At 36.3% G+C, this 25,732-nt stretch overlaps 2 protein-coding genes across 11 annotated transcripts in view; one reads left to right on the top strand and one right to left on the bottom strand.

The window, feature by feature from the left end:
* MED12L (mediator complex subunit 12L) overlaps window positions 1-25,732 on the top strand; it is a 341,010-nt gene that overhangs the window by 249,215 nt on the left and 66,063 nt on the right. For all 7 annotated transcript variants that reach the window (XR_012430801.1, XM_045386761.2, XM_045386764.2 and 4 more), the window contains 10 exons: window positions 5,182-5,329; window positions 10,211-10,329; window positions 10,982-11,125; window positions 12,293-12,456; window positions 15,825-15,956; window positions 19,622-19,849; window positions 20,479-20,620; window positions 22,254-22,374; window positions 22,755-22,856; window positions 23,908-24,021. Coding sequence is in view for 6 of the 7 variants with exons in the window: in XM_045386761.2 (XP_045242696.2) it covers window positions 5,182-5,329; window positions 10,211-10,329; window positions 10,982-11,125; window positions 12,293-12,456; window positions 15,825-15,956; window positions 19,622-19,849; window positions 20,479-20,620; window positions 22,254-22,374; window positions 22,755-22,856; window positions 23,908-24,021 (1,414 nt within the window). In the remaining variant the exon portion in view is untranslated. The remainder of the gene's footprint in view (window positions 1-5,181; window positions 5,330-10,210; window positions 10,330-10,981; window positions 11,126-12,292; window positions 12,457-15,824; window positions 15,957-19,621; window positions 19,850-20,478; window positions 20,621-22,253; window positions 22,375-22,754; window positions 22,857-23,907; window positions 24,022-25,732) is intronic.
* Window positions 1-25,732, bottom strand: part of P2RY12 (purinergic receptor P2Y12) — a 46,559-nt gene that overhangs the window by 7,317 nt on the left and 13,510 nt on the right. For 2 of the 4 annotated variants that reach the window (XR_012430802.1, XM_074031279.1), the window contains exon 2: window positions 4,922-5,298. The exons of the other annotated variants lie outside the window; for them this stretch is intronic. The gene's annotated coding sequence lies outside the window, so the exon portion shown is untranslated. The remainder of the gene's footprint in view (window positions 1-4,921; window positions 5,299-25,732) is intronic. 4 annotated transcript variants of the gene reach the window in all.

Here is a 25,732-nt window from a genome sequence, read left to right on the forward strand (position 1 = left end):
AAGGTGAAAGGAGAATACACAGCTCTGATCATCTTACCATCATTATCACATCTTTGTCAACACACACACATTTTGGCAAAATTTCTAATCAGTTGTTTTAAAGAAATAAAGATGAATTAGAGCAGACCTCAATTCCATTAACTCCATTTCTTCTTTCTAAGGACATTTGACTCAAGAGACATGTTTTAATTAATGTAGTACAACAAGCCTGCCAGGGTTTTGGGCATGCATGCTTCTAGTTTCTTTATCTATTAAGTCTCTGTGAGTGTAAGATAATATCTGGAGAAAGAAAGTAATTGATCTAAAGGATGAGGTTTTTAGAACTTAGTTTATAGGGGAGATGACACATTCAATTCAATAGCAGCAGGTGGACTAGGGTAAAAGTGGTAGCCTGACATCTCCTGTAATAGACTCTCCAGTTGATGCTTTTCCTTGTCCAACAACTGTATCCTTGAGGGAATAAACAAGTGAGTAAGTTTTGGGTGCTTATCTCAGATTATTAATATTATTTACAACTGTGCAACTTGAGGGTGTTTAAACACCAAGTTGAAAGCAGAAATCATTGATACTTTTGAAAATATTTGGTATATTTTCTTAGGTTGACTTTATTCTCATTTGTTATAAATTGCTATTTGAAGGCTTCTATGTTTTCTTTCTTTTTTCTTTTTTTTTGAGATGGAGTTTTGCTCTTGTCATCCAGGCTGGAGTGCAATGGCACGATCTTGGCTCACTGCAACCTCTGCCTCCTGGGTTCAAGCTATTTTCCTGCCTCAGCTTCCCGAGTAGCTAAAATTACAGGCACCTGCCACTACGCCTGGCTAGTTTTTGTATTTTTAGTAGAGATGGAGTTTTACCATGTTGACCAGGCTGGTCTCGAACTCCTGACCTCAGGTGATCCTCCTGCCTGGGCTTCCCAAAGTGCTAGGATTACAGGTGTGAGCCACCGTGCCAGCCTGCATTTTCTACTTGTATAAAAAACTGATGTAAACAAATCTTGTAGGCTCTTGAAAAATAGTAGCTTCTAAAATGCCTCTGCCTGTCCTATTTGAAGACTACTATAGTAACACCTATCATGAGTTCCCTGAAAATATTAATGCTAAGAAAGGGATACTGTCTTTGCACCCCATATAGAGACTGAGCAGTGATTGTTTTCCAGTTCACTGCCTGCTGCTTTAGCTTTTCAATTTTATCCCCGCGTTCTCAACTCATGACTTTGTTCCTTGACCCAACTCCCTGAGCATATCAAGGCCAAGGAACGATTTGAGCTTCTTAAGTGTCATCTTCACCTCAAAATGTCTTTTTATTTTCACTAATTTTCCTTTTTTCTGATGGTCAGGTAGAAAGATGTTCCTTTCTTTCTTTCCATATTAATTCAGCTAAGAGGCCATTGTCTCTTATATCCTTTATCATCAGTTATCTGTTCCCCAATCTCGATTTCTACTATGGAAATTTGTTTATTTGAAAGATAGGTCTGAAACAAGAGTTTGTTGATGATCTTCATAACGCTCTCTTTCCTCTCAAGCTGCTGTTCTTCATGCCCAACTCCTGGTAAATGTGGGTCACTTCCCTACCTTCACCATTTCGTCACCACCTCTCACTTCAACCCCTTGTTTCCTAGCTTTGTGCCCTGCCACTTTAGAGAAACTTCTCTTTTGAGGTTCACACATAGTTTTTCAGTAAACAAGTAAGAGGTCACATCCATTGTGACTTCTTAACCCCATTGGACATCGTCAGTGGTGCTCTTTCTTATGTATCCCCTCCCCTGACTTGTGTGACCCCGAGTTATATTATCTTATTAAAGAGTGTGCATGTGCACCATTTGCTGGCTTATTTCTCCCCTCACCATCTCAGCTCTCTCAGCCCTTCTTAGCTAAACATAATGTGAAGGTTTTGCATCCCTCCCAGGACTTGACATATTGCCCTTATTCCTGAGCTGTCACCTCTGTGTTAGGGCCCATATCAAACCAGTTACTGGACATTTACACATTTCTACCTACCCTTCAAATTCCTTGCACTTACATGTAAATTCAGAAGTTCCCTGCTGTTATAATGTATTAATGTATTTTTATACATTATATATAGATTATTTAATAATAATTATTTGGTAATATAAGCAATACTATTTATTATTATACATTATAAATAGATTTTAACTAGTGGGTACATCTTGAAGTCCAATGAGATGCACATTTACTCCTTGGGTTCAAAAGCCTGATCGTTTCCTAACTTCTTAGATACCTCTTCATTTTGCTTCTTAGTCTTCATTCCCACCACTAAAACTTAGTTCACCCTACAAACTTTTTTACTCTAGCTTTGTCTCTCACATCTCCTCTTCATTTTTCTCAACACTTAATCATCAGGTAAAGTTTCCTACAAAACTAATTTTTGTTCTTATCATCATCTCTGCACTGTTCCTTTGGCTATATATTTGTTCATTAGTCCGCTTATTCTGTATTTAGTGTATTCAACAAATATTAAATGCTAACTCATTGCCTGTTAAGGAGATTATAAAAATGAACAAAACAGACGTGGAGTCTTCCACAAAATTTACACACTAATAAGGGAGACAGACATTAAACAAATACCTAGGAAATAAGTGAATTATACTGTAATAAATGCTCTGAAGTCTACTTCCCCTCCTTACTCCTTCTGTGGGGAGGTTTTCAATAAACTGGAGTGACAGAGTGAGGGAACTGACACTGTATTTGTACATAGCATTTCAGCAAGTGAAATTGCAGCTATGAGAGTGTAAGGACGAACAAAAGCAAAGGGAGGAAGTGCCCTAGAGTCTTGGTGAAATGTTGAGTAATGCAGTTTGGTGTGGGTGTGGGGGATGTGCAGGGGAGGAGTGGAAGTCTAGTATGTGAATTAACGGTAGTGAACACTATCCAGTATGCTTCAAAGCATTTTACATGCTTTATCTCAGGTTTTCTGACAAAAACCTTACAAGGAAGGGATGTTACCCCATTTTTCAGAGGAAGAATCGGAGGTTTAGGAAGGTTCATTATTATAGATCATGAACTCAGCAAATGGCACAACCAGCATGCAGTCACAGCTCTCTTACCCCAAGCTTGGGCTATTATTGGTAAATTTGGGGCCATAGTGATCCTGTACGATTGTGGGAGCATGTGGCTCTTTCCAGGATGCTTTCCTTCACCACCCATCTTTGGACGCCTAGGTCTGTAAATACTACTTTGATGACATTGAATCTCTGCTCCTTGAAGAAGGAATCATTTATCTTTGTATTTTTTCAGGGCTCCTAGCATTTTATCTTGCCTTAAATAGATGTTCTATAAACAGTTATTGAATAACTGTGCTAAAGTCATCACCCTTCACATGGACATTTACATTAGGACCATTTGATATATACCTTAACTGAAAACAATTGCTGAAGCATGTGACTGTCACTGCCTTCATTTTTCATAATTTTCTTAGTGCCGTCCTGTTTCCTTCCTAGGGTTCATATGTACACAACCCACCAGACCCCACCCCACCCAGAAATATATCAGTAATTCTCTGTAGCAACAACGAAAGTGGGAAATTAGCAAGCAGCTCAGCTCATTCAGATGCGCAGCCAGCTCTAGGGATCACTGCTTATGTCAGTTGTATCCTATGATTAGGGATATCTTTTGAAAATTTGGGAGAGGTACCCAGGATATTAAATTTGGGAGAGGTACCCAGCTTCTAAGAGAAACTTGCTCCTGTGTTCTTTTTTTTTGGAGACAAATTTGAACACCTGAAACATTAAGAATCATTTGGGGGTGGGGAATAGAAAGATAGATTGGCAGGCTATATAAATGTCTATTTCTGGTAATGTATAATACAAAAGGAACCAGTGCAATGGGAAGCAGTGGCAAGTGTGTCCCTGAGAAAGGCAGGCCGACACAAAGACTGAGAGCCACGTAACAGAATTGGAGAGAGAAAAACAGGTTCTTAATTTAACGCTGCAGAAGCAATATGCTACTTTGTGCGGAGTACACACGTGAAGTTCTCCAGATCAAACACTGGACTTCTGGTCTAAGGTTTTTGTTCTTTGTTGCTGCCACTACTAATTAGGAACACAGTGCAGTTTGTTTTCTCTGTGAGGAGTTCTTTTCTCATATAAGCTCCTTAGGATAAGATGGATGCTGTTGGGAAGTGCTTGCCATGGGCAAAAATATACAAAGAGTAAGAAAAAGAGGTTTACCAAAGGTTAGATTTGGGCATTTTCTAAGAAAATGGAAGATTATAAAATCCAAGAGAGAAATTGCTATAGAAAGATTCAGAGCCAGGCACAAGAGAGGGCACATCCTGGACTCTGAAACTTTGGCTGAGGAATGTGTTCAGTGATGTGCATATGCTTTCGTTATGCTGTGACTAAATTTCTTTCCCACGTGGGAAAAAAATAGTGCTTGTATTCATTGTGTCTGTGGGGTGGTGGTGGAGAGGTGGTCCAGAAGGGAAGAGTGGTGATGTCCGAACATGTTTGCATTTTCAGCTGTTTGCCTCACACCTAATGACCCCTACATGCTTTATTGTTTTGTCATTTGGAAATAAATATAAGTGTATCTCACATAGCCGTGTTGGAAATAAATGGAATATATATAGTTTTGCAGAGATGAAGTCTTGCTCTTTTCCAGGCTGGTCTTGAACTCCTGTCAAGAGATCCTCCCACCTTGGCCTCCCAAAAAGCACTGGGATTACAGACATGAGCCACTGCACCCTGTCCAGGAATATTTTTTATAAAGGTGTTTGAGGATTCTAGCAAGATTTTTTTCCCTTAATGTAAATATTTACTATTGCTATATATAAAACCAAGCTTATGAAGATATAACATTTTCCTTAAGGGAAAAATATGACTAAACAATATGTTACATGATGTGAAATTAATAACTATGTTCAATTTTAAACAATGAAAAGTTTTTCAATAGCCAGAACTTACTCTGTAGGGTACGCCCACATCAAGTGCTTCTATTAAGACTTCAGGTCAGTTGACACGTTTTTTTTTTTTTATAATGTTAGCAAGTTCCAAACTGGAAAAACAAGGGTGTTGCCAGTGGAGGTTGAGGTGAATTGAAGGGAGGGTGGGATGCCACCACCGCAAGCCAGTATGGAGGTGCTGTGGTCAGTGCATTTCAGGGATATGAAATGCAACCCCACCCCTGCAGTCAAGAGTTTCAGAATGCATTTTCTGTTTTTCAGGATGAATCTTCAAGTCATGAATGTAACCAGCGCACAATCCTTCTCTATGGAGTCGGCAAAGAGCGTGATGAAGCAAGGCATCAGCTGAAGAAGATTACCAAAGATATCCTGAAAATTCTAAACAAGAAGAGCACCACAGAGACAGGGGGTAAAGAACCTTAATGCATTTGCTCCCATTATGTTGCCTTTTGCCTCCCCTCTGAGCACAGTCTTATCAAAGTGTTCTGCGTCACTGTCAACAGAGCGTTTCCCCTCCTGAATGACTGTCACATTGAAATGTGAACAAGCACATTTAAATTTTAAAGCCTTCTTTCCATTTATAGTAATCCTTGTATTAAAATATTAATACAAGGCATTAATGTTAAATATTGTTGTATTAAAATATTGTATTCCATAGGTAGGTGTAAATAATTTATTCTGATTTTTGGTATACTTCTCAAATTTTCTATAGTAGTAATAAATGAAGTACTGAAGAATGAGTTGAAAACCCTTAGTCTGGAAGAGATCCATTTCTCTGTTTCTTTACCGTAATTTTCCAAGCTTGTGGTTAGTTTCTGTTCTGGGGCACTCACATGTGCATATTAATTGAATATCATGACAGCATATTTGCTCATCTTTTCTTACATTATTCAGAAAAATAACTCCAATAGGTAGTGATGACTACCTATATCTCCAAATGATTTCAAATGAAAGGAAATTTGATCTTTGCTCTATAATGTCTTCTTTAGTTGGAATGCTGTTTCTCCATTCTTTTGACATAGTTTTTACGGTGAAGCTGTGCCTTTATGTTGTATCACCACATTGCATAATTGGAATTTTGTAATTATCCACTTCACGTTTGCCTAATTATTCTTTTCAAGGTTTGTTGATTTCATTAGGCAATCAAATTATTTTAAGTATATTGTTAGGTATCCTGCTACCACCACTGGTGTTTATTTCTCTAATACTTAAATCATAGAAGGAAAAAGAAAGTTTGTGTTTACCCTATGTAAACAACATTCTTCCTACAGATGGTATAAACCACCTCTAGGAGCCCTACTGTTCTGTAGTACATGCTACTTTTTTATGGACTCTTCACAGGAGATCCAGCTCTCAGACTTTAGTAGGATAAATTGCCAGAATTTGTCCACCCTAGATCTTTACCAGAGAAAAATACAGATCTTAATAATGCAGATAGATTCTCTTTCTTCCCGGTCAATCATGGTGCACATGCAGAAACATGGTATGAGGGGCAACGTGTTTCAGTCTGCATATGGCGTTCTGGGTATCTGATGTCAGAGGTGATAGTCTTCAGAACTCAGTGGGAAAGTTTTCCTTCCTGTTATTCGCGTCACCTTCCCTAACTCCCTTCCATTCCCAGTTAAGGACTTTGAAATACCTCAGCTCTCTGAGGAAGCAACCAAGAGTTGTGGAAGGGAAATGAAACCTTCTTGTTGGCATGTCATTATTGAACTTGAAAAAAGAAAGTGCTCTGTCTAAGAAAACTGTTTATCTGTTGTTTTGATGTTTTCTCTGTCTTAGAAAAAAGAGGAAACAGTTGCATTTAGAAGATTGAATTTAGAAGCCCTTAAACTAGCTAGCAAAGAATATTTAAAACTACTTTTGGTATACTTGGAAATGGGGGGGGGTTGTCAGTATTTCCTTCAGGAGATTCAGTAATACATATTTCATCTAAATTATTTTTAGAGGGTCTTTCCAGATCCTATGGAACTTTTTAGATGGCTAAAGGGTATGGGAAGGGGAAGGAAGCAATGAGGTATCCTTTTCTGTTGAGCCTACTAACTTCCTTCACAGCTTTTTAATGCCACACTGTAGTTTGTCCTGTCTTTGTAGCAATCCCTCAAATAGGCAATTCTAGCATATGAACTCACAAAGTGAAAAACATTTTTGTTCTGTGCTGCCTTTTGAGAAACAGGTCAAGTATTCCTTATATGAAGTGCTTGGGACCAGAAGGGTTTTGGATTTTGGATATTTTCACATTTTTGAATATTTGCATATATAGTGAGAAATCTTGGGGATGAGACCCAAGTCTAAACATGAAACTCATTTATGTTTCATATATACTTTATACACATACCCTGAAAGTAATTTTATTTTTCTCTTGGGGATGCTTAATAAACTGTGTTGTGTGCCTGCATTTTGACTGTGACCTGTCACATAAGATCAAGTGTGGAATTTTCCACTTATAACATTATGTCTACACTCAAAGTTTCAGATTTTGGAGAATTTCACATTTTGGATTCTCAGAATAGGGATCCTCAACCTTTGTCAGTAAATAGAAACATCATCTGTGGAACCACATCGTTGGGAGGGGATTTTTTACTTTCTTTCATTTTAGATAAAGTTCCTTAACCAGAAAGCTATTAATTTGGGATGTAGTGAGCTGCTTTCTTATAAATAATCTTAAGTCACTAGTTAAAATTTAGTGCATACACCAGAAATTAGCTAACTATACTTCAGATTAATGGAAAGATGCCCACTTTTTTCAGCAACATGAGTACTGGTAAGGAAAACAGACCTTGTGTTAGCATGTATTTGATTTCTGGGAACACATGAAAATAACATTTTGAGGAACCAACTCATTAGGAGTGTTGTCAGATCAGCCAGGTCTTGCCTAGGTGAATTTATAATATAAAGTTCAAATAATATTTCCAGTTGAATGATCAAACTTCATTTTTCATTTGCATTGACCCTTTTTGGTTGTCAGTGGTGTATCTTTTGAAAATATTAGTGAAGTTTACTATGACAACCTTTAAAAGGCTAAAGTTCCAGGATTTAAAGATTTTTAAAAAGGAAAATCAAAATTAAGCAACAAAAGAGCAATAATATGTTATAAAAGCAAATTAACATAAGAAAGATGAGGAAAAATATATATTGACTATATTGTTACTCATGTAAATATCATTAAAATAAGGTATTTCATTGAGAACCACCACTGATTTCTTAAATTTTGCTGTTGAGTATAAATTGCTAAGAACCAATTACATTCTTTTAGATAAGGTTTTAAGAAGTTAGTGATATGTAGATAAATGGAATCTATTAGCACAAACAAATAAAAAGGTGCACTTAGGAGTTTTTAGTAGGATCTATTTCTTTAAGTCTGTTGTTATTGTTTATTTGTTTTGTCCTAGGAAGAACTGAATCAATACATTAATTTCACTTTTAAGGCATTTTGTACACAAGGCTGTTGATGTTAGCTCTTCAGCCTTGGATCAAAGATGTTAGTAAATGAAAAATTCAAAACTTGGATATTCTAAACATGCTCATGACATGTGAGCAGCTACAGTGAAGGCAAAATTTCATATATAATTTGTACTTTTGAGAGTAGATGTTGAAAAAATAATCAGGTTTAATGAATTTGGTAGTTCCTAATCTTTGCATTATATTTGGTGTTACTGGCCAAAGTGGCACAAGCTTGTAACTTATGTTACCCCTGCACCTTTAAATTCTGATGTACTCTGGCATCAAGGTTTCTTTGTTTAGGGAATTAGAAAAGAACCAGCCTTGTGGTGTTTTGTTTTATTTTGTTTTTGACTCTAACCACTAATTCCTCGTTGTTGAAAGAGAAGTCTTTTATTTTAATGTTGTTGTTTAAGACCATTACATTTGCCATTAGCAAAATATTTTTGAGCTCAGTGAACTCTTGTTCATTTCTTGTGTCTTTAATAGAGAAATCCGTAAAGTGACATTTGTTCTCTGAAATTAAACTTTTCTAAAGAAGAGGACAGTGTGAGGAGTAGAACTCTTGTCTTGGTAGCCTTTAACTGCTTAGAATCACAGTGCTAGAAATGACATTATCAATCATATATCCAACTTTTCCTTTTTGTTTTTAGACTTGTCTTTGTAAATACAAAATATTAAAGTATTTAAAAACAATTGAATTTATTTTTGGATCTTATTCTTAGAACTGTTAAGAGTACCCCTATAATAAGCAATTTTTATTTTTTTATTGGAATTTTCTTCAAACCTCTTTATGCTAATTTGATAAATGTGGCACTTCTTCATTAACGTGATTTAATTTTTTGCTGCCATTAAAAAAGGAATCATGTAATTTCTTTTTAAAAAAATATTTTAAACGCTTCAGAAAAGTAACAAGGTGAGTCTCCAAAGAAGATGCCAAGCAGGTGTTTGATTAAGTCAAAGTGAGCCCAGGAGATCTCCCCACCTTCATTGTTGATATAATTGTAGTTTAAAAGTTGTTTAGTGAGGCCGGGCGCGGTGGCTCAAGCCTGTAATCCCAGCACTTTGGGAGGCGGAGACGGGCGGATCACGAGGTCAGGAGATCGAGACCATCCTGGCTAACACGGTGAAACTCCGTCTCTATTAAGAAATACAAAAAAAAAACTAGCCGGGCGAGGTGGCGGGCGCCTGTAGTCCCAGCTACTTGGGAGGCTGAGGCCGGAGAATGGCGTGAACCCGGGAAGCGGAGCTTGCAGTGAGCTGAGATCCGGCCACTGCACTCCAGCCTGGGTGACAGAGCGAGACTCCGTCTCAAAAAAAAAAAAAAAAAAAAAGTTGTTTAGTGAGAAATGTTCATAAAGACACTTTTTATGATGGCTGAAATCTGGAAACTACTCACTAGAATGGTTAAGTAAATGGTGGTACAGTCACACATTGGAATACTATAAGTGAGAATTATTAGTTTTTAGAACAAATTAAAATTACCTCAGCAATATGAATCAATCTTAAAAGCATACTGTTGATTGCAAGATGCCAGATGTGGAAAGCATATACTATACGATTTCCTTTATGTAAAATTCCAGAGTAGGTAGTAGCGATCTAAGTTGTTAGATATCAGGATTTTGATCTCCTAGGGAGGGAGAGGTGCCTAGAGAGACCTGAGAGAGTTTCTGATATTCCATTCTGTTACTTTGTATTCGAGTCTTATTGTGTGAGTGTATTTATTTTACAGAAATTCATATAATTTGTGCACTTTTCTGTATGTATGCTGTACTTAAAAAAAATCCATTAAAAATGTCAAGAGTTTCTATTAAATGGAAAATAATGGATCTGCTTTGTGTTTATGTAGTTGGGGATGAAGGACAAAAAGCCAGGAAGAACAAGCAAGAGACATTTCCAACACTGGAAACTGTGTTCACTAAACTCCAGCTTCTTTCATATTTTGATCAACATCAAGTGACATCTCAGGTAGCCATTTAAAGCTGTTTTATTGTGCATTTGCAGTATTCTAATTTCCTTAAAAATTTTTTTCATGCAGTGTATTTTCTCAGCCTTAATGGTTTTATACATATATTTTATAAACATACTTGGAAGTATCTCAGACTATTGAGTAGTTCTTCTTCCTTCCTTCAGGTTGCCTTCCTCAGAAGGATTAATTTTTATTATGTACATTTTTTTTGTCCTTAAGATAATAATCAGTGACATATAAAGTAATAGCTAATGAAATAGGTTATTAGAGTTTGGTGCTATATTGCAATTGATGAGAAATCTGTTGATGATTGGAATAAAATACTATGAAATTGAGAAGAAAACACATCTGTTTTGCTTTACAAATCCTTTGATATTCAAATGGATGTGTCTAAAATTAATGTAGTTCTACCATTAGAATACTTAAGATTTAGGTCTGAATGACAACTTTTTGTATCTTTTAAAATTATAGTTAATGAAAAAATTGTTTTATTTGTACATAGTTTTATAGTTTCTATAGAAATATGTTTTGACTTTCATCAAAGTAGAATCATATGTAAATTCAACTGTCTTAAAAAGTAAAAATGATTTGTCTTAGTAAAAGATTATTTGGAATATTGGTCTTACAATATTTTTGCTTATGTTTGCACAGATTTCTAACAATGTGCTAGAACAAATCACAAGCTTTGCATCGGGAACATCCTATCATCTCCCTTTGGCTCACCACATTCAGCTCATCTTTGATCTCATGGAGCCAGCACTGAACATCAATGGACTAATTGACTTCGCAATACAGGTGTCAAAGAGACCATGTTTCTCTCACTTTTAGCAAAGCAAATCCACCAGGCATTGTGCAGTTTAAAGTGAGCCAATTAGCTGGGCACAGTGGCTTGTGTTTGTAATTCCAGCACTTTGCGAGGCTGAGGTAGGAGGATTGGTTGAATCTAGTAGTTTTAAACCAGCCCGGGCAACTTAGTGAGACCGCATCTCCACAAAAAAATTTAAAAAGGAGCTGATTGCATGCCTGTAGTCCCAGCTACTTGGGAAGCTGAGGGCAGGAGACTCACTTAAGCCCAGGAGATCAAGGACACAATGAGCCATGATCATACAACTGCACTCAAGCCTGTGGGACAGAGCAAGGCCCTGTCTCAAAAGAAATAAATAAAATTAAAAAAATAAAAATCAAATGAACCAGTTGCTGTGCATTAACATTATTTTATGGACATAGTACATTTTTTGAATAATTTAGACATGGTGAATTAACAGTCTTAAGCTAACATTTTATTTATAGTCATGTTCATAGTTTTCAATTAAATAATTATAACTGGTGCCAAAATATATGCCATTTAAAAATGTGCGAGTTTTGAGTGCTGCTTCTGTTTTTTGTTTGTTTGTTTGTTTGTTTTCTTTTGGTCTTTGTTATTTTGTTTAAGGAAAGATGAAAGTTTATTTGCTCTTTATAATAGAGCATGTTTTAGATTAAGAGCCCAAACAAACATAATTGGATTTGCTCTACTGTTATTTCTTATACACATTTGAGTTCATTATTTACTTCTGTTATTAGCAAACAGAAATAAGACTTGGTTTCCTTTGTTTATTTTATAGGAGATATTAAGTTTGTTAACAAAAAGAAAAGCCAAATAACTTTCATTTTATTAAAAAGAGAAAGGGGAGACAAGTGAGGGGTGGGGTTTTCTAAAATTATACAGTTCAGAACCTTGCACTGCCATAAAGTTTCAGTACCGTATTTCAGCACTGGCTACTTCCTGATTGTATACATCCTGATGTCTAGACAGAAGAACAACTCTCTGAATTGGAAAAGGATTAAAAATTTTAAAAAGGTTAAATTCAGGGAATGTATTTGTAGTGGAATGAGTCAGTATATCTATGGTTTGTAAAAATAACTGTTTTCTCCATTTGTTTTGGCACCTACATTTTTATTCAGTCTTTTCTCCTGTTATAGTTACTAAATGAACTGAGTGTTGTGGAAGCTGAACTGCTCCTAAAATCCTCCAGCCTGGCAGGAAGTTATACAACAGGACTGTGTGTCTGCATCGTGGCTGTTCTCAGGCGCTATCACAGTTGTCTGATCTTGAATCCTGATCAGACAGCCCAGGTGTTTGAAGGGTTGGTATACAGCATGTCATTGTTGTTTTTCCAATCTTGGAATGTATAACTAGTGATGAAATATTATAGTAGTTTTAAAAGAAAAATAGTACTGATACCTGTTTTAATTAAAACATAAAGAACAATCTTGCCAGAAAACATTAATCAAAAAGATCTAAGCATGTCAAGTATGTTCTTCCTAATAATGTGTGATTCCTTCCTCCCATCTTCCTTGCCTTTCTTTCCTCTCCCTGGTTTCTAAGGGTACAAAGCCAGTCATTTATAGCACTCTATGGTTAATGTTAGCCAGCATCCTGCCATATTATGAATAGTGAATGCTGGAACATTTTTATTCATGTAATTTCAGTTTATGTTTACAGACTCAACATCAGATAAATTTTGCATACATTATCATCTTAGAAATTTGGTTCTTCAATTTCATTTCTTTGATTAAAGATATCTTTTGATGAGAATTAACCTAGAACAAATGACTTCATTCTTGACTGTAGGCTGGGGCTTACTCTACTAGTGAAGTTGGACTATGGAAATAGCTAATACCACCCCCATTAAAGACTGAGGCTAAGAGCACCAAATTAGTGTAATGAGCTCTCAAAGACCTACATAAGCTGCTTTTTATCCACTCTCCACTCCTTTCTCCAGGGCTTTTTTTTTTTTTTTTTTGAGACGGAGTCTCGCTCTGCCGCCCAGGCTGGAGTGCAGTGGCCGGATCTCAGCTCACTGCAAACTCCGCCTCCCGGGTTCACGCCATTCTCCTGCCTCAGCCTCCCGAGTAGTTGGGACTACAGGCGCCCGCCACCGCGCCCGGCTAGTTTTTTGTATTTTTTAGTAGAGACGGGGTTTCACCGTGTTAGCCAGGATGGTCTCGATCTCCTGACCTCGTGATCCGCCCGTCTCGGCCTCCCAAAGTTATTTAAACACAGAAAGGCAACCTGTTATTTCTTTCTCTTCAGTTTTTCCCTCTGAGCTCAAAAGAATCATGGGATTCTTTGGTTTTATAGTACCTTTTATTGTTTTAATCCAGCACATATAATCAATTTATATGCTATTCTAGAATGATATAAGTTTAACAGTAGCTCTTCTGAGGAAGAGGAAATGCTACCTTTATTTGTATTAATTACATGTTATGAAATGAAATCTGAAACATCCTAAAAACTTTAGAATATAAGAACATTTACATATTAGAATTAAGGAAATAGAGAATTATTTAATATCTCAACTGCTGTATAAAGTTGAATTTAGTATTACTTTACAGCCCAAGAAATTGAGATTCAGGCCTGTTAAGTGTTTGGTGAAGTGATATATCACATAGCTAATAAATCTCACAGATTTTAATAAAAATCTTTCGAACTGGAAGCTTATTCATGCTGTTTAATCTATGTTCTACTTTTAAAATAGTGAATTGAAACCCATTAGTTGGTCATGAAATGAATTGAATGGGTTGTGACAAGTCTTTTTGTTCTTGTTTTTATGTTGTTATTTTGAAATTGATTTCAGTATCATTTAGTTTGGCATTGAAAATTTTTATCTTATTAAATATTCATGAAATCATATTTGACATCAACTTTGTTATTTTTTACCTTATATTAGTAAGAATAAGTATTATTCTTAAGACTATTATTTCACTTCTTTGTACTCATGTGAATGAGTACACTGGATCACGATGTGAAATGTTTTTCTTATTGCTGGCAAATCAAAGAAGTTGAGGAAACACTCACTACTATATGATGGATACCTAAACCTAACAGACTCTCAATAAATGTTTATTGACTTTAGTCACAAAATAATTCTTTGCTTTATAGATAGTAACAGGATTTTGTGTAACTTTTATTTTAGAATAAGAAGGTACAAGCACAGGTTTATTACAAAGGTATATTGCATGGTGCTGAGGTTTTGGGGTATGATTGAAACCATCAGGAAGTGAGCATAGTACTCAGTAGGTAGTTTTGCAGACCTTTCCCCCTCTCTCTGTCTCCCCACTTCAGTAATCCCCAGTGTCTGTTGTTCTCATCCTTATGTCCACGTGTACCTCATGTTTAGCTACCGCTTACAGTGAGAATATGTGCTTGGCTTTCTGTTTCTGCATTAGTTTGCTTAGGATAATGGCCTGCAGCTGCATCTATGTTGCTGCAAAGAGCATGATTTTGTTCTTTTTTATGGCTGCATAGTTTTTGGTTTGCTTGTTTGTATAATTAACAGGTTGAATCATTGCTTTTCTTCTTAATTGTGTGACACTTTTGTTCTAATTGGCAGCTTTTCCCTGCTGCCAGGTAATCCCATCTGTTGATGTCAATTCACAAGGTTTGGGATACTACATTGCCATTTCCTCAAGAAGTCTCCTTGATTCCTCCTATGGTACCTGTGATTCCATTGTCCTTCTTGGCCTAGACATCCTATGCTCTCTCCACTTTGCCCTTTCCCCTGAATGGTAGAGAGGGGTTTGATCTGGGAGTCTGGAAACCTAAGCTGTCGTCTTGCTTCTGCTAGAACTAGCTCTTTGCCTTTGAGCAAGTCACCCCACCTTTCTGCCTCTCCGAGCCTTCTTTATACAATAAGGATGGTGAATCAGATAGTTTCTAAAGCTTTTTTCATCTTTAATAATCTGTCATCTGTGACTCCATTAGTGTAATATAATGCCTGAGCCCTGTAACAAAATACAAGACAGTGATGGAATCAGATGCACAGATAGGTGAATGGACCATGAGTGTTTACATCTGTGGTTGTACAGCTTCTGTGTTATATGGACTATGGACAAAGAGGCCTATAACTACAGGAGTTGTAGAGAATATAACAAAACAGAAGAGGCTTTATCTTCTTATATAAGATAAACTAAAATAACTTTCTTTCTAGTTTATATACATAGGGGAATGTATACATGCATAAAGGGAATGTGACTCCAAACCAAGAACTGCTTGTGCACTTGAAAATGGGTTTCCCAGATTGACTGCTTTGAAGAATTGCTCCTTTACAAAGGAGAACACTTGGGAATCTTTGCACACTGACTGCATTTGTGAATCGTTTTACTGAGGAGGCGGGGGCTCTCTACAACAGTTTTCCTTTTGTGTCTCAGTCACAGCAACTTAATTGGTGGATTCCTCCATATGTACCTTCTTTATGAAGGAATTTCTTTCATTGCTTTTGTTTCTTGTCATCAGTGACATTTCTGAAAATTTTTTTTATATCTACTATTTTAGTGTCATAATAGAAAAATTATATTGTACTGAGTTATTTACTATTCTACTTATTAGTTTCAACAATCCGATATCTTTTTTCTTACCTAAGTAATACATATTTTCCCTCTAAAAGAGTCAGATGATAACCCATATTGTAGCAAATATGTGTCTCATTTCTTCGTATATTTTTCTCCTCAGGTTGTGTGGTGTGGTCAAGCATGTCGTAAACCCCTCAGAATGTTCTTCCCCTGAAAGATGCATCTTAGCCTACCTCTATGATCTCTATGTGTCATGTAGCCACCTCAGAAGTAAATTTGGAGACCTCTTCAGGTGAGTAGAAGAGACTCAAAAAGACAGAAATAGGATCATGCCTATGTTTGTTAGTGACCCTGGCAATATTGTCATCCTTTTGAATAATGAAAGCTAATTGCAATTGTATCTATTAGGCAGTAATTTTGATATACTCAAGATTTGTTGAAACTGAGTATTAAAATACACAGGGACAATACACGATAGCCTATTATATAAATGTGTGATCATAGGTTTTTGTTTTTTTTTTTTCCGATATTGAAATGATGTTAGGTCATAAACTCTCTAACTTTGATTGTATTTCTTCAATGAATAAGGTATTTCTTAAGATTTTACATTCTCTATATTTTGTACAGACAATGAATTTTAGGTAAGTCCTACTGAAGTAATGATTATTTGATGTATATTTCCATTTTAGGTTTAAAATTCAGTTTGGGTTATAAATCTAATAGATCAGTGAGGCAGCTCTTTATATTTTGCTTTATTTGTATCTCTCTTGCTTTTGATATCCACCTTTTCTGAGCTGACTTTTTGCATTACTTGGATTAGCTTTAATATCCTTTGGGCATTACAGTGTTTCATTTTTTATTTCCAGTCACTCATAGAAGGTTCTATAGCCCCATTCAATTTTCTAGAACCTTTTCATACTGTGTTTACTTTTCCTCTTTTTTACAAAAACAATTTGCTGTTTAGCAGATAACTTTTTCATGTGTTAATGAGTTTTTAAAAAATGACCAGTACCCTCACTGAATAACATTAAATCAATGTGCATTAAAAGTAGGAAACCTGGTTTCTATTACAGATTGTATTTGATTCAGGTTCAGCTTTACTGCCATGGATACCTCTTGCTGCGACCATTGCAGAGCTCTTCTAACTGGTTTCCTTGCTTGCACCCTTAACTCTAAAACACATTCTCAACATACCCACTAAAGTGATCCTTTTAATACACGAATGATTCACAGGCTTTCAATGACTTTTCACTCACTCAGAATAAAATTCATCGTCCCTTCATAGCCTTCAGGATCTTCAGGGTCCCATCTTCTCTTCCACCCCTTTCCCTCTGTTTATTCTGGCCACACAGACCTTTTTACCGATCAAACCTTTTTACTGATCAAACAAGAACGACCCATGGCAGGGATTTTGCACTTTATCTTACATTGCTTGTGATACTTGTCCTCAGTTACTAGTGTGCTTCACTCCCACACTTCACTCATGACTGCCTCCCTGAGCACACTATTTTAAATAGCACCCCCATGTCATCATTCTGAACCTCAGCACTTGCTACCCTCCCATAGATTCTGTATTTATTTGTGGCCCGGCTCCTCCTTAGAATGTATGCTTCATGACAGCAGAAGCTTTTTCTATTTTTTTCACTGCTGTATCCCAGTGCCTAGAAGAGTATGTAGCTCTTAGTAGGCACTGAAAAAAAATCTGTTGAATGATAGTTTTATCTAAAGCAATTCATATTTTTAATGGTATTAATAAAGTGTGAAAATATGTTATGAAATGGGTTAGGCTTCAAAATAATCCTTTGTGAAATATTTGAGTGGGTCTTAGGAAATATCTTTCCACAGAAATTATGTCACAATTTAAAAAATACTTACATTCTTCTCTTAGTTTACATAGAGCTTTCTGTTTCAGCTTACATTTTTCAAAGAGCTTTCTCTTACATGATTTAGTTCTTACAGCAGCCCTTTTTTTTAATAGTGGAAGAACTTCCTCAGACAGCCCCAATAGCCTATTTGACCCTTAATACTCCTGCAGTGTGGTGCAGATAGGTTAAATGAAGTAATGCAAGTAACACGCGCTGGGTGTGGAGATTTAGGGTACCAGCACGCAGTGAATAGAGAAATTACTTAGGGGTCAGCAGAGTGGCACATCACGGTGATTGGCACTGTCTAAAGTTTCCTCTATTTAAAAAATGAAAGAGAAATACAACTTTCTTGGGATATCTTGAAGTCAGAGACCTATTTGTAGTTTGAGATGAGGAAAAATGGGCAAACAAAAGCTAGATACACAGATATTTCTATCAGTGTACTGATAAAACAACTTTAATAATTTTATCTGAAACAAGATTCCTAAAGTTGTATGAGAGGAATATTTTTTCTGAAACACCATTCACACAGTTGCGTGAGAGGAGTATTCGGGGGAGATACAACATTGGTCACTTCTACCACTGATTGAGCTGCTGCTGTGTGCCAAGCACTGTGCTGGGTTATTTCTATCAAGAGCTTTAACTCTCACATCAACCTCAAGAAACTGAAAATGTCATGATTCTGAATTGCTAACTTGTATCCTTCAATGACAGCCAACACATGTTTAAAAATATAAGTTGTCTGCACAGAAAGAGAATGTAGAAGATTGTATTTGCTGCCATTTAGTAAATGACTTTACTCCTCTTTCTTAGACTAGTGCTTCCCAAGCATTATTTGGCACTTGATATATGTGGGAGATCTTGTTGCACATACAGACTCTATACACCTACAGTGGAGGTCCAGGATTCTTTATTTTTAACAAACACCACAAAAGTGATTCTCAAGGAGTAGAGGTGAAACTACATTTTGCTAAACATTGAACTGAACAATCTCTGTTTTCTTAAACCTGTTGACAGTGGCAATAGTTTAGGATAGATATGACTTTTCATCTTTGAGGGACTCATTCCTGGCTACCGTTGATGCAAGTATGTAACAATATGTGGTTTATAAAGAAAGCCGTAGGTCACCACAAACCACGAATACATTTACTGCCAGAAACTTAATCTATAAAACAGACTTTCTGATGCATAAAAGAGCTTTTGAATGGAGAAGGTGAATGTTGTTTATGAATTTGCTACCTACAGAAGGTAAGCACAAATGGATAAGTTCATATAGAACCTGAACTTTTACATCACATCGGTCTCTCAGTCTCATTCACAGAGCAGGTTTGGAGGAGATAGATTCTAATTCCTTTTATACTTCTAATAGTCTATATGTGATTCAGACATAACTCACTGAAACATGAACTGTTTTCATATGATAGACCAGGCTCTTTAAAAATCTCTTAATGCTTCTGAGAAATACAACATGCTAAGTTTTTATGAATGATATAATACTTTTTTCACTTCCATAGAATTTGTGTATTATCCATATCCCCTCACTAGAATATAAGTTCCTTGAAGGCAAGGAATATGCCTCTCTTCTTCACAGCTGTGCTGCAGTTTCCAGAATAGTCTTGGCACACGAACTTCTACTGCGTACACTATACCAGAGGAATAGTTTTGTAGGATGTATAATTAAGAGTAACACAAAATTTCCCTTATGTGTAATTGAATCCTTTTTTTATTTTTAAGTAATAACACTTTTCAACAACTGTTAAGACACAGTTGTTGGAAGCCATAGTAATTTCTTTGATTTTTAAAGCATGTAAAATGTAGACCATATTTTGGAAATACTTAAGATTTGTAACCAAATACCTCATTTCTGTTTTGTTGTTCCACCTACTTAGAAATTATTTACTGAGGAATTTGTACATTCCAAAGCACTTTGATTAATGCCAATTAGTAAGAAGTTCAAATTAAGAACTTATAATGTAAATCATCTCTAGGAATGCATTACAGTTCCTGCCATTTAATATATCCTTAAGTGAAATAGTTTTCTAGTTATTCTAGTTTTATTTTTCTGTTTTAACTTTTTTTCTTATAACCTCAGTAGTGCCTGTTCAAAAGTAAAGCAAACCATATATAATAATGTGATGCCTGCAAATTCGAACTTGCGTTGGGATCCGGACTTCATGATGGATTTTATTGAGAATCCCTCAGCCCGTAGCATCAACTACTCAATGCTGGGCAAGATCCTCAGTGACAATGCGGCCAATCGCTACAGCTTTGTCTGCAATACACTCATGAATGTATGTATGGGCCATCAGGATGCTGGCAGGTGAGATGGGTTACCCTGGAATTCATGATTAACCAAAGAGTTGTTGCCTTGGTGCTTCTTTGAAATTGATGTCATTAGTAAGTGTCTGGACTCACATTTGGCTATCATTTGCTTTTTCTAAATCTTCTTTTATTCCTTAATTTACCTCTGCACTATCTTATAATTTCCTTAACCTCAGAGACAGTGCTTTCTGATTTATTATGCTGGCATGAGATGTTTTCAATATGGCCAACAATTACATGATTTATTTTCAAAAACATAGAATAAAAATACAAATAAAAATGCCTATATTTTGAAAAAAACTGTATTTGGGTCCACCTAAATTACGTAGTATCTATAAATTTTTTTGATGCCCTTAAAAATGTAAATCGTAGCTCAGATTTATTCACAAAACTAAAAATATTCTAATTCATATATGTGCTGATTGTTGCTTAACAGATTGTCAAAAATATTTGAAGCCATTTTTATCTTCTCAAGGTTCTACTAAGTTATTTGACAAATGAGTTATCTGTGAATCTAAGAAAATGACTTGTTTGATGTTAATGAAATATATGTTAATTAAGTATATCACAGGTGAGTATTTCTCTTTTGTACAAGGTTACTTTCTATGTTTTCTTTTTATTTTCTAGGATTAACGACATAGCCAATTTCTCCTCCGAGCTTACGGCTTGCTGCACTGTTCTTAGTTCAGAATGGCTGGGGGTTCTGAAGGCTCTTTGTTGTTCTTCAAATCACGTGTGGGGGTTTAATGATGTACTTTGCACTGTAGATGTAAGTTTTCTTTTTCATTTAGAAATTGAACTGTGCAATTAAATAGTGGCTAATCTTTTTGCTTTTGGCTTTTATTTAATTGGTTCAACTGAAATGTTATAAAATATCATTTCTTTCTCCAAAAGCAATAAACCACAATGACATTGCCATGGATTAAATACATGAAAACAATAGAAATAAATAGAATGCATAGTTTAATCTGTAGCAGAGGGATCAAGAATTTGTTTCCTGAAATTTCCATTTAGTTGAGATTTCTTCCATATGGTTGGTCTCTTCAGAGCTGCTTTTTCTTTTTACTAACTGCCCTGGGTTCCTCATAGCATGGGATATAATCTAACTAAAGCAGTTCACATTCTGAAGAGAACCATTTTGATATTTTTAAGTGCAAGACGCACTGTACAAATAAAGGCTTTGTGGGGTTACATAAGAATGTCCAGCTCTTTTTTCTGAGAGTGTCCAGTGTTTTTTGGCAATTATGCCTGGAAGATGATAAAGAGATACCCCTCGTATATATCACTGACTTCCTTGGATGTCATGTTGCATCCATGATGTGTGTATGTCTTTAAAAATCTGTCTTGATTCTTTACTTCTCCTGTTGCCACTTATTGGAGTAGCCTTTGTCCTACATTAGTGTCGCTTATGCATAGTTCTTTATATATTTTTATACCTGCCTCTCAGTTGAAGGTTTACTTCTGAATTCTGCTAATCAGGACTGGTTGGATAATCCTATTTCTACATCTTCATTATATGAAAACTTATGAATTTATGTATATAAAATTCATAGATGTGGCCTGCTTTTCTGGACAGAACAGACTTTCTTTAATATAGTTTCTTAATCTCTTAGTTGTTTTTTTAAAATTACACTTTACCTTTTGCTTCAATTTCTCATCTAAAAAATTGGGATTAATAATAGTGTGAACCTTATGGCGTTGTGCTAATAAATAAGGTGATTTTTGCAATTTAACTATAGTCTTTGGCATATGGTACGAATCAGTATGAAGATTGCTATTGTAGTTGTTTTTCCTGTTATTTTCTGCCAAGGTCACATGAGATCTAGAAAGGTAAATTTTTCACTGTGACTGAATTAATTTTCCCCTCTGTCTCTTTTTCTTCTTTTTAAATTTAAGAGTCAATTGGAAACTTTCAGAGTTGTTTTTAAAATGAGTTTTATCATATTAAAGAATCCTTAGTAGTTATCACTGAAAGGAACTCCAAAACCTTAGTGAGGCTTATTTTTCAACTGGGGGGAGCCTCCTGGTTTTTCCCTGCCTTCTAATGGTCTGACTCTTAATGATATATCTTGTTGCACTCTGCCAAAATGTTTTAATGATGTTACATCTTGTAGTGATTTCCTGATTTTGCATTTTTGTTGTTTTGTTTTTCATGTGCATGTATGCAAGTCAAAGCTCAGTATTTTCTTACAGCATTGGAATGTGGGTAAACTTCATTCATTGCTTTATAAAATAGAAATAGGCCTAGAGGATAATCATCATAATATGTTGTCATTTCCCTCTGTTGGTTCATGTTGGGATTTAAGATCTTATTGGTATTGCCTACATTCTCTTAGTTATTAATCTTAGATACTACTCACAAGGTTGTTAGGTATTAAAACCTGTCAATGTTTTTCTTGAAGGTGAGTGACCTTTCATTCCATGATTCATTAGCTACTTTCATTGCTATTCTGATAGCACGACAGTGTTTTTCCCTGGAGGACGTCGTGCAGCATGTCGCACTTCCCTCTCTTCTAGCGGCAGGTAAGGCAGCATCCAGGAACTTCAGTTGCTCTTTGATTGTTGTCTTGATGGAGTGGTTTCTAACGCTAAAACACAGTGAAAGGAGTATTTGAGGGTGTGTATGTTGGGAAGAGGTGTAGTGTCAAGGTAGATATAGTAGAATTGTAAGAGTTGTTGTATACAAATTAACATGGATCACCATGAAAAAGGTGGGAAACTGCTATGTTACAGTCTGTTTTAAGGAAGCACTAAGATTTCTCAGAAAAATAGCCAGGGCCTCACTTTCTTACCATAAGGAAAATTTATTTAAATTATTCCGGGAAAGTTAGCTTGATAGGAAACCTGAAGGACGTGTTCCCAAGTGTGTTAGAAAACTTGCTTTTCCAATCCCCCTTTCCTAGCTTGTGGAGATGCGGACGCTGAGCCCGGGGCGAGAATGACATGCCGACTCCTGCTTCATCTCTTCCGAGCTCCCCAGGCCTGCTTCTTACCTCAAGCCACGGGTGAGCTGACTGCTGAAAAATCTGATTACCTTTTCATTGGTAGCTAAAGGTTCTAAAATGACCAAATAGGCTGTCCCTTTCTGTAATTGCCTTCTTAATTTTTTGGGCATGCCCTGGGGGTGATGAAGGGTGAGATGATACCATTCGTTGAGAGGGCTGTCAGCACCTTTTATCCGTGTAATATCAGGATGTATTGAGAAATACGAATCAAGAGTTAATAAGCAATAAAAATACCTCTGCTCTTAGGCCAAGCCATGCTGGTGGGCAGCATGGTCCTCTCACATACTGTGTGTGTTGGTTCTGAACCACACCACAGCAGCTTAGGGCAATGGTGATTTATTTTGTTTTGTTTTGTTTTATTTTATTTTATTTTGTTTTATTTTATTTTATTTTTTTCAAGACAGAGTCTCACTCTGTCGCCCAGGCTGTAGTATAGTGGTGTGATCTCAGCTCACTGCAACCTCTGCCTTCTGGGTTTAGGCAATTCTCCTGCCTCAGCTTCTCAAGTAGCTGGGACTACAGGCATGCACCACCATGCCTGGCTAATTTTTGTATTTTTGGTAGAGATGGGGGTTTTACCATATTGGCTGGGCTGTTCTTGAACTCCTGACCTCTTGATTCACCTGCCTCAGCCTCCCAAAGTCCTGGGATTACAGGCGTGAGCCACTGCACCCAGCCCTCATTTATTCTTGTACTAAGTAGAAGGAATAAAGTAAGAATTTTTGGGGCGTTGGTGAAGTCTTTTCCTAAAGATCATTTCCATATAGATATGCATGTATCTGTGTGAGAATCAATACAAGTATGTGAAAGTCCTACTAATCTTGTTGATGTATCTCTGAGGAGGAATGGCGTTGTTTTAGTAAATAACAAGAAAAGGGTAAGTGAGGAGTACTGGCAGTGTTTCTTAGTGAATCCATGAAGCATCAATTAAAGCAAGCTAATGGCAATTAAGCACCCACAGTCTAACAATGAAAGGCTGACTGCCTATAAATAATTACAAAACATTACTAATGATGGTGATGAGACTGTTAAAGATTTGTTGTTTTTGTAGGCAAACCTTTCCCCGGAATAAGATCATCTTGTGATAGACACCTCTTAGCCGCTGCTCACAACAGCATTGAAGTGGGAGCCGTGTTTGCTGTCTTAAAAGCAATTATGATGCTTGGTAAGATTATTCTGACCCTAAGCTTCTTGGTTAATCACCAGAAATGAAGGCAAAATAATTTATTTTCAGATTTAAATCTAGTAATATTATTGGAAATATGATATTGTTTGATCGCTTATTCTCCTGGAAAAATTAGTTGGTTTCTCTTAGACCAAATACATAAGACTCTGAAGATTCTGTCCCTTATCTACAGTGTCTCTGGGGGAACTTACATATAATATTTTGTATGGTGTTTTAGTGGCATAATGTCTTATTCTGATATAAAATAGGTCCTCAGACCCACAGGGTTGTTTTGCCTTCTTTGGTGGCAGAAATCACACTTTGTGAGAGACAGAGATGACTTGGTAATCTAACTAAACATTTACATTTTATCCAGATTATGTTTCAGGAGCAGAACACCAGAAAGTCTGAGTTTTAATCTTAGTGTTTCTGCTTCTATCATGACCCTGAACAAGTATATTTCCTTCTAACTTCGTTTTTTGGTGACCCATGCAGTAGTTGCAATGATGTTGATATTATTGATAAATCAATATTAAATTTCACAATACTTTATTTCATTTAATTCATAATGTCCAAGATGTTCTTTACATCCTTATTTGTAAGTATTCTCCCAGAATAATAGCAGTGCCTTTTCTCTTCATTTCCAGGGTAATACATTAAAACATTATTCTATAAATCAGAAAGGGTTTGAATAATTAGAAAGTCTTGAATTCAGACTGCCTAATTCTATCTTTGGGTACCTTCTTTTGTCTTGACTCTTATGTTCAGAAGTAGCTCCCCTTCATTAGAACAGAAATTACTGAATGGATAGGAATTTCTTTAGATGAGTCCTAAATAACATGTTTCGGGCTATAATCTTGCCCTGCTTGGGAAATGTTTTTTGGTGATGATGAGGAAGGATAACAGAATTTTCAAAAAACCATCTATCAAAACTTCACCTTAAGAAAGGATACACACACAGGCCTGTGAATTTTGTAGTAAAAAGGGAAGGTAGAGCCACATCAAGGACCACAGCCTCCTCTGAGTGTAGGGGCTTATAGATTTATACAGCCAACATTAAATGCTCATTTCAGTGAGTAAAATTTCCCTACTGTAATCATATTTACAGGGAAAGTCAGTTGGTCGGTTCTACTTAATAAATAAATGTAGGGACCATGAAGATAGGAACTAGCTTTTTGCCTGTGGTATTTCTAGTGCTCATCAGAGAAACTAGCAAAGAATGAGTTTTCAATACAATTATGTTGGAAGTGTGAATCTGTAAGTGACACACGTGTTAATTGCGGAAACCAAGATGAGTACCTTCTAGACACTGGCCCCATGATTTGTAGGATTGGTCTAACCTCAAGTAAAATTTGCCCACCTCTTTACGTGATTTGGAGGATTCCCTGGGTCTAAGAAGTCAGGATCAGGTCAGTTTAATGTCAGCAGAGCTTTGAGCCAGGCGGGCACTGAACACTCAATGTATTCTATTGTCTGTGCAATTGCAGAAGGTCTGGCACAGACTCTCATACCTTCTCTGTTATCCTAACGTCTAAACTAAATGAGGATCTCCTGGTATGGGGCTAGCAGATATGATTTTTTCTCTTTCTTTTCTTTTCCTTTCTTCTCTTATTTGCAGAAGCTGTAATTTATCCACCCTACCATGCCCTAACCAATTCTCAATTCCTATCCACCAGGATATATTTTGAGTTAGGGAGGTGGGACCATTATA

This window comes from Macaca fascicularis, chromosome 2, assembly GCF_037993035.2.
Source record: "Macaca fascicularis isolate 582-1 chromosome 2, T2T-MFA8v1.1".
Lineage (NCBI taxonomy): Eukaryota > Metazoa > Chordata > Mammalia > Primates > Cercopithecidae > Macaca > Macaca fascicularis.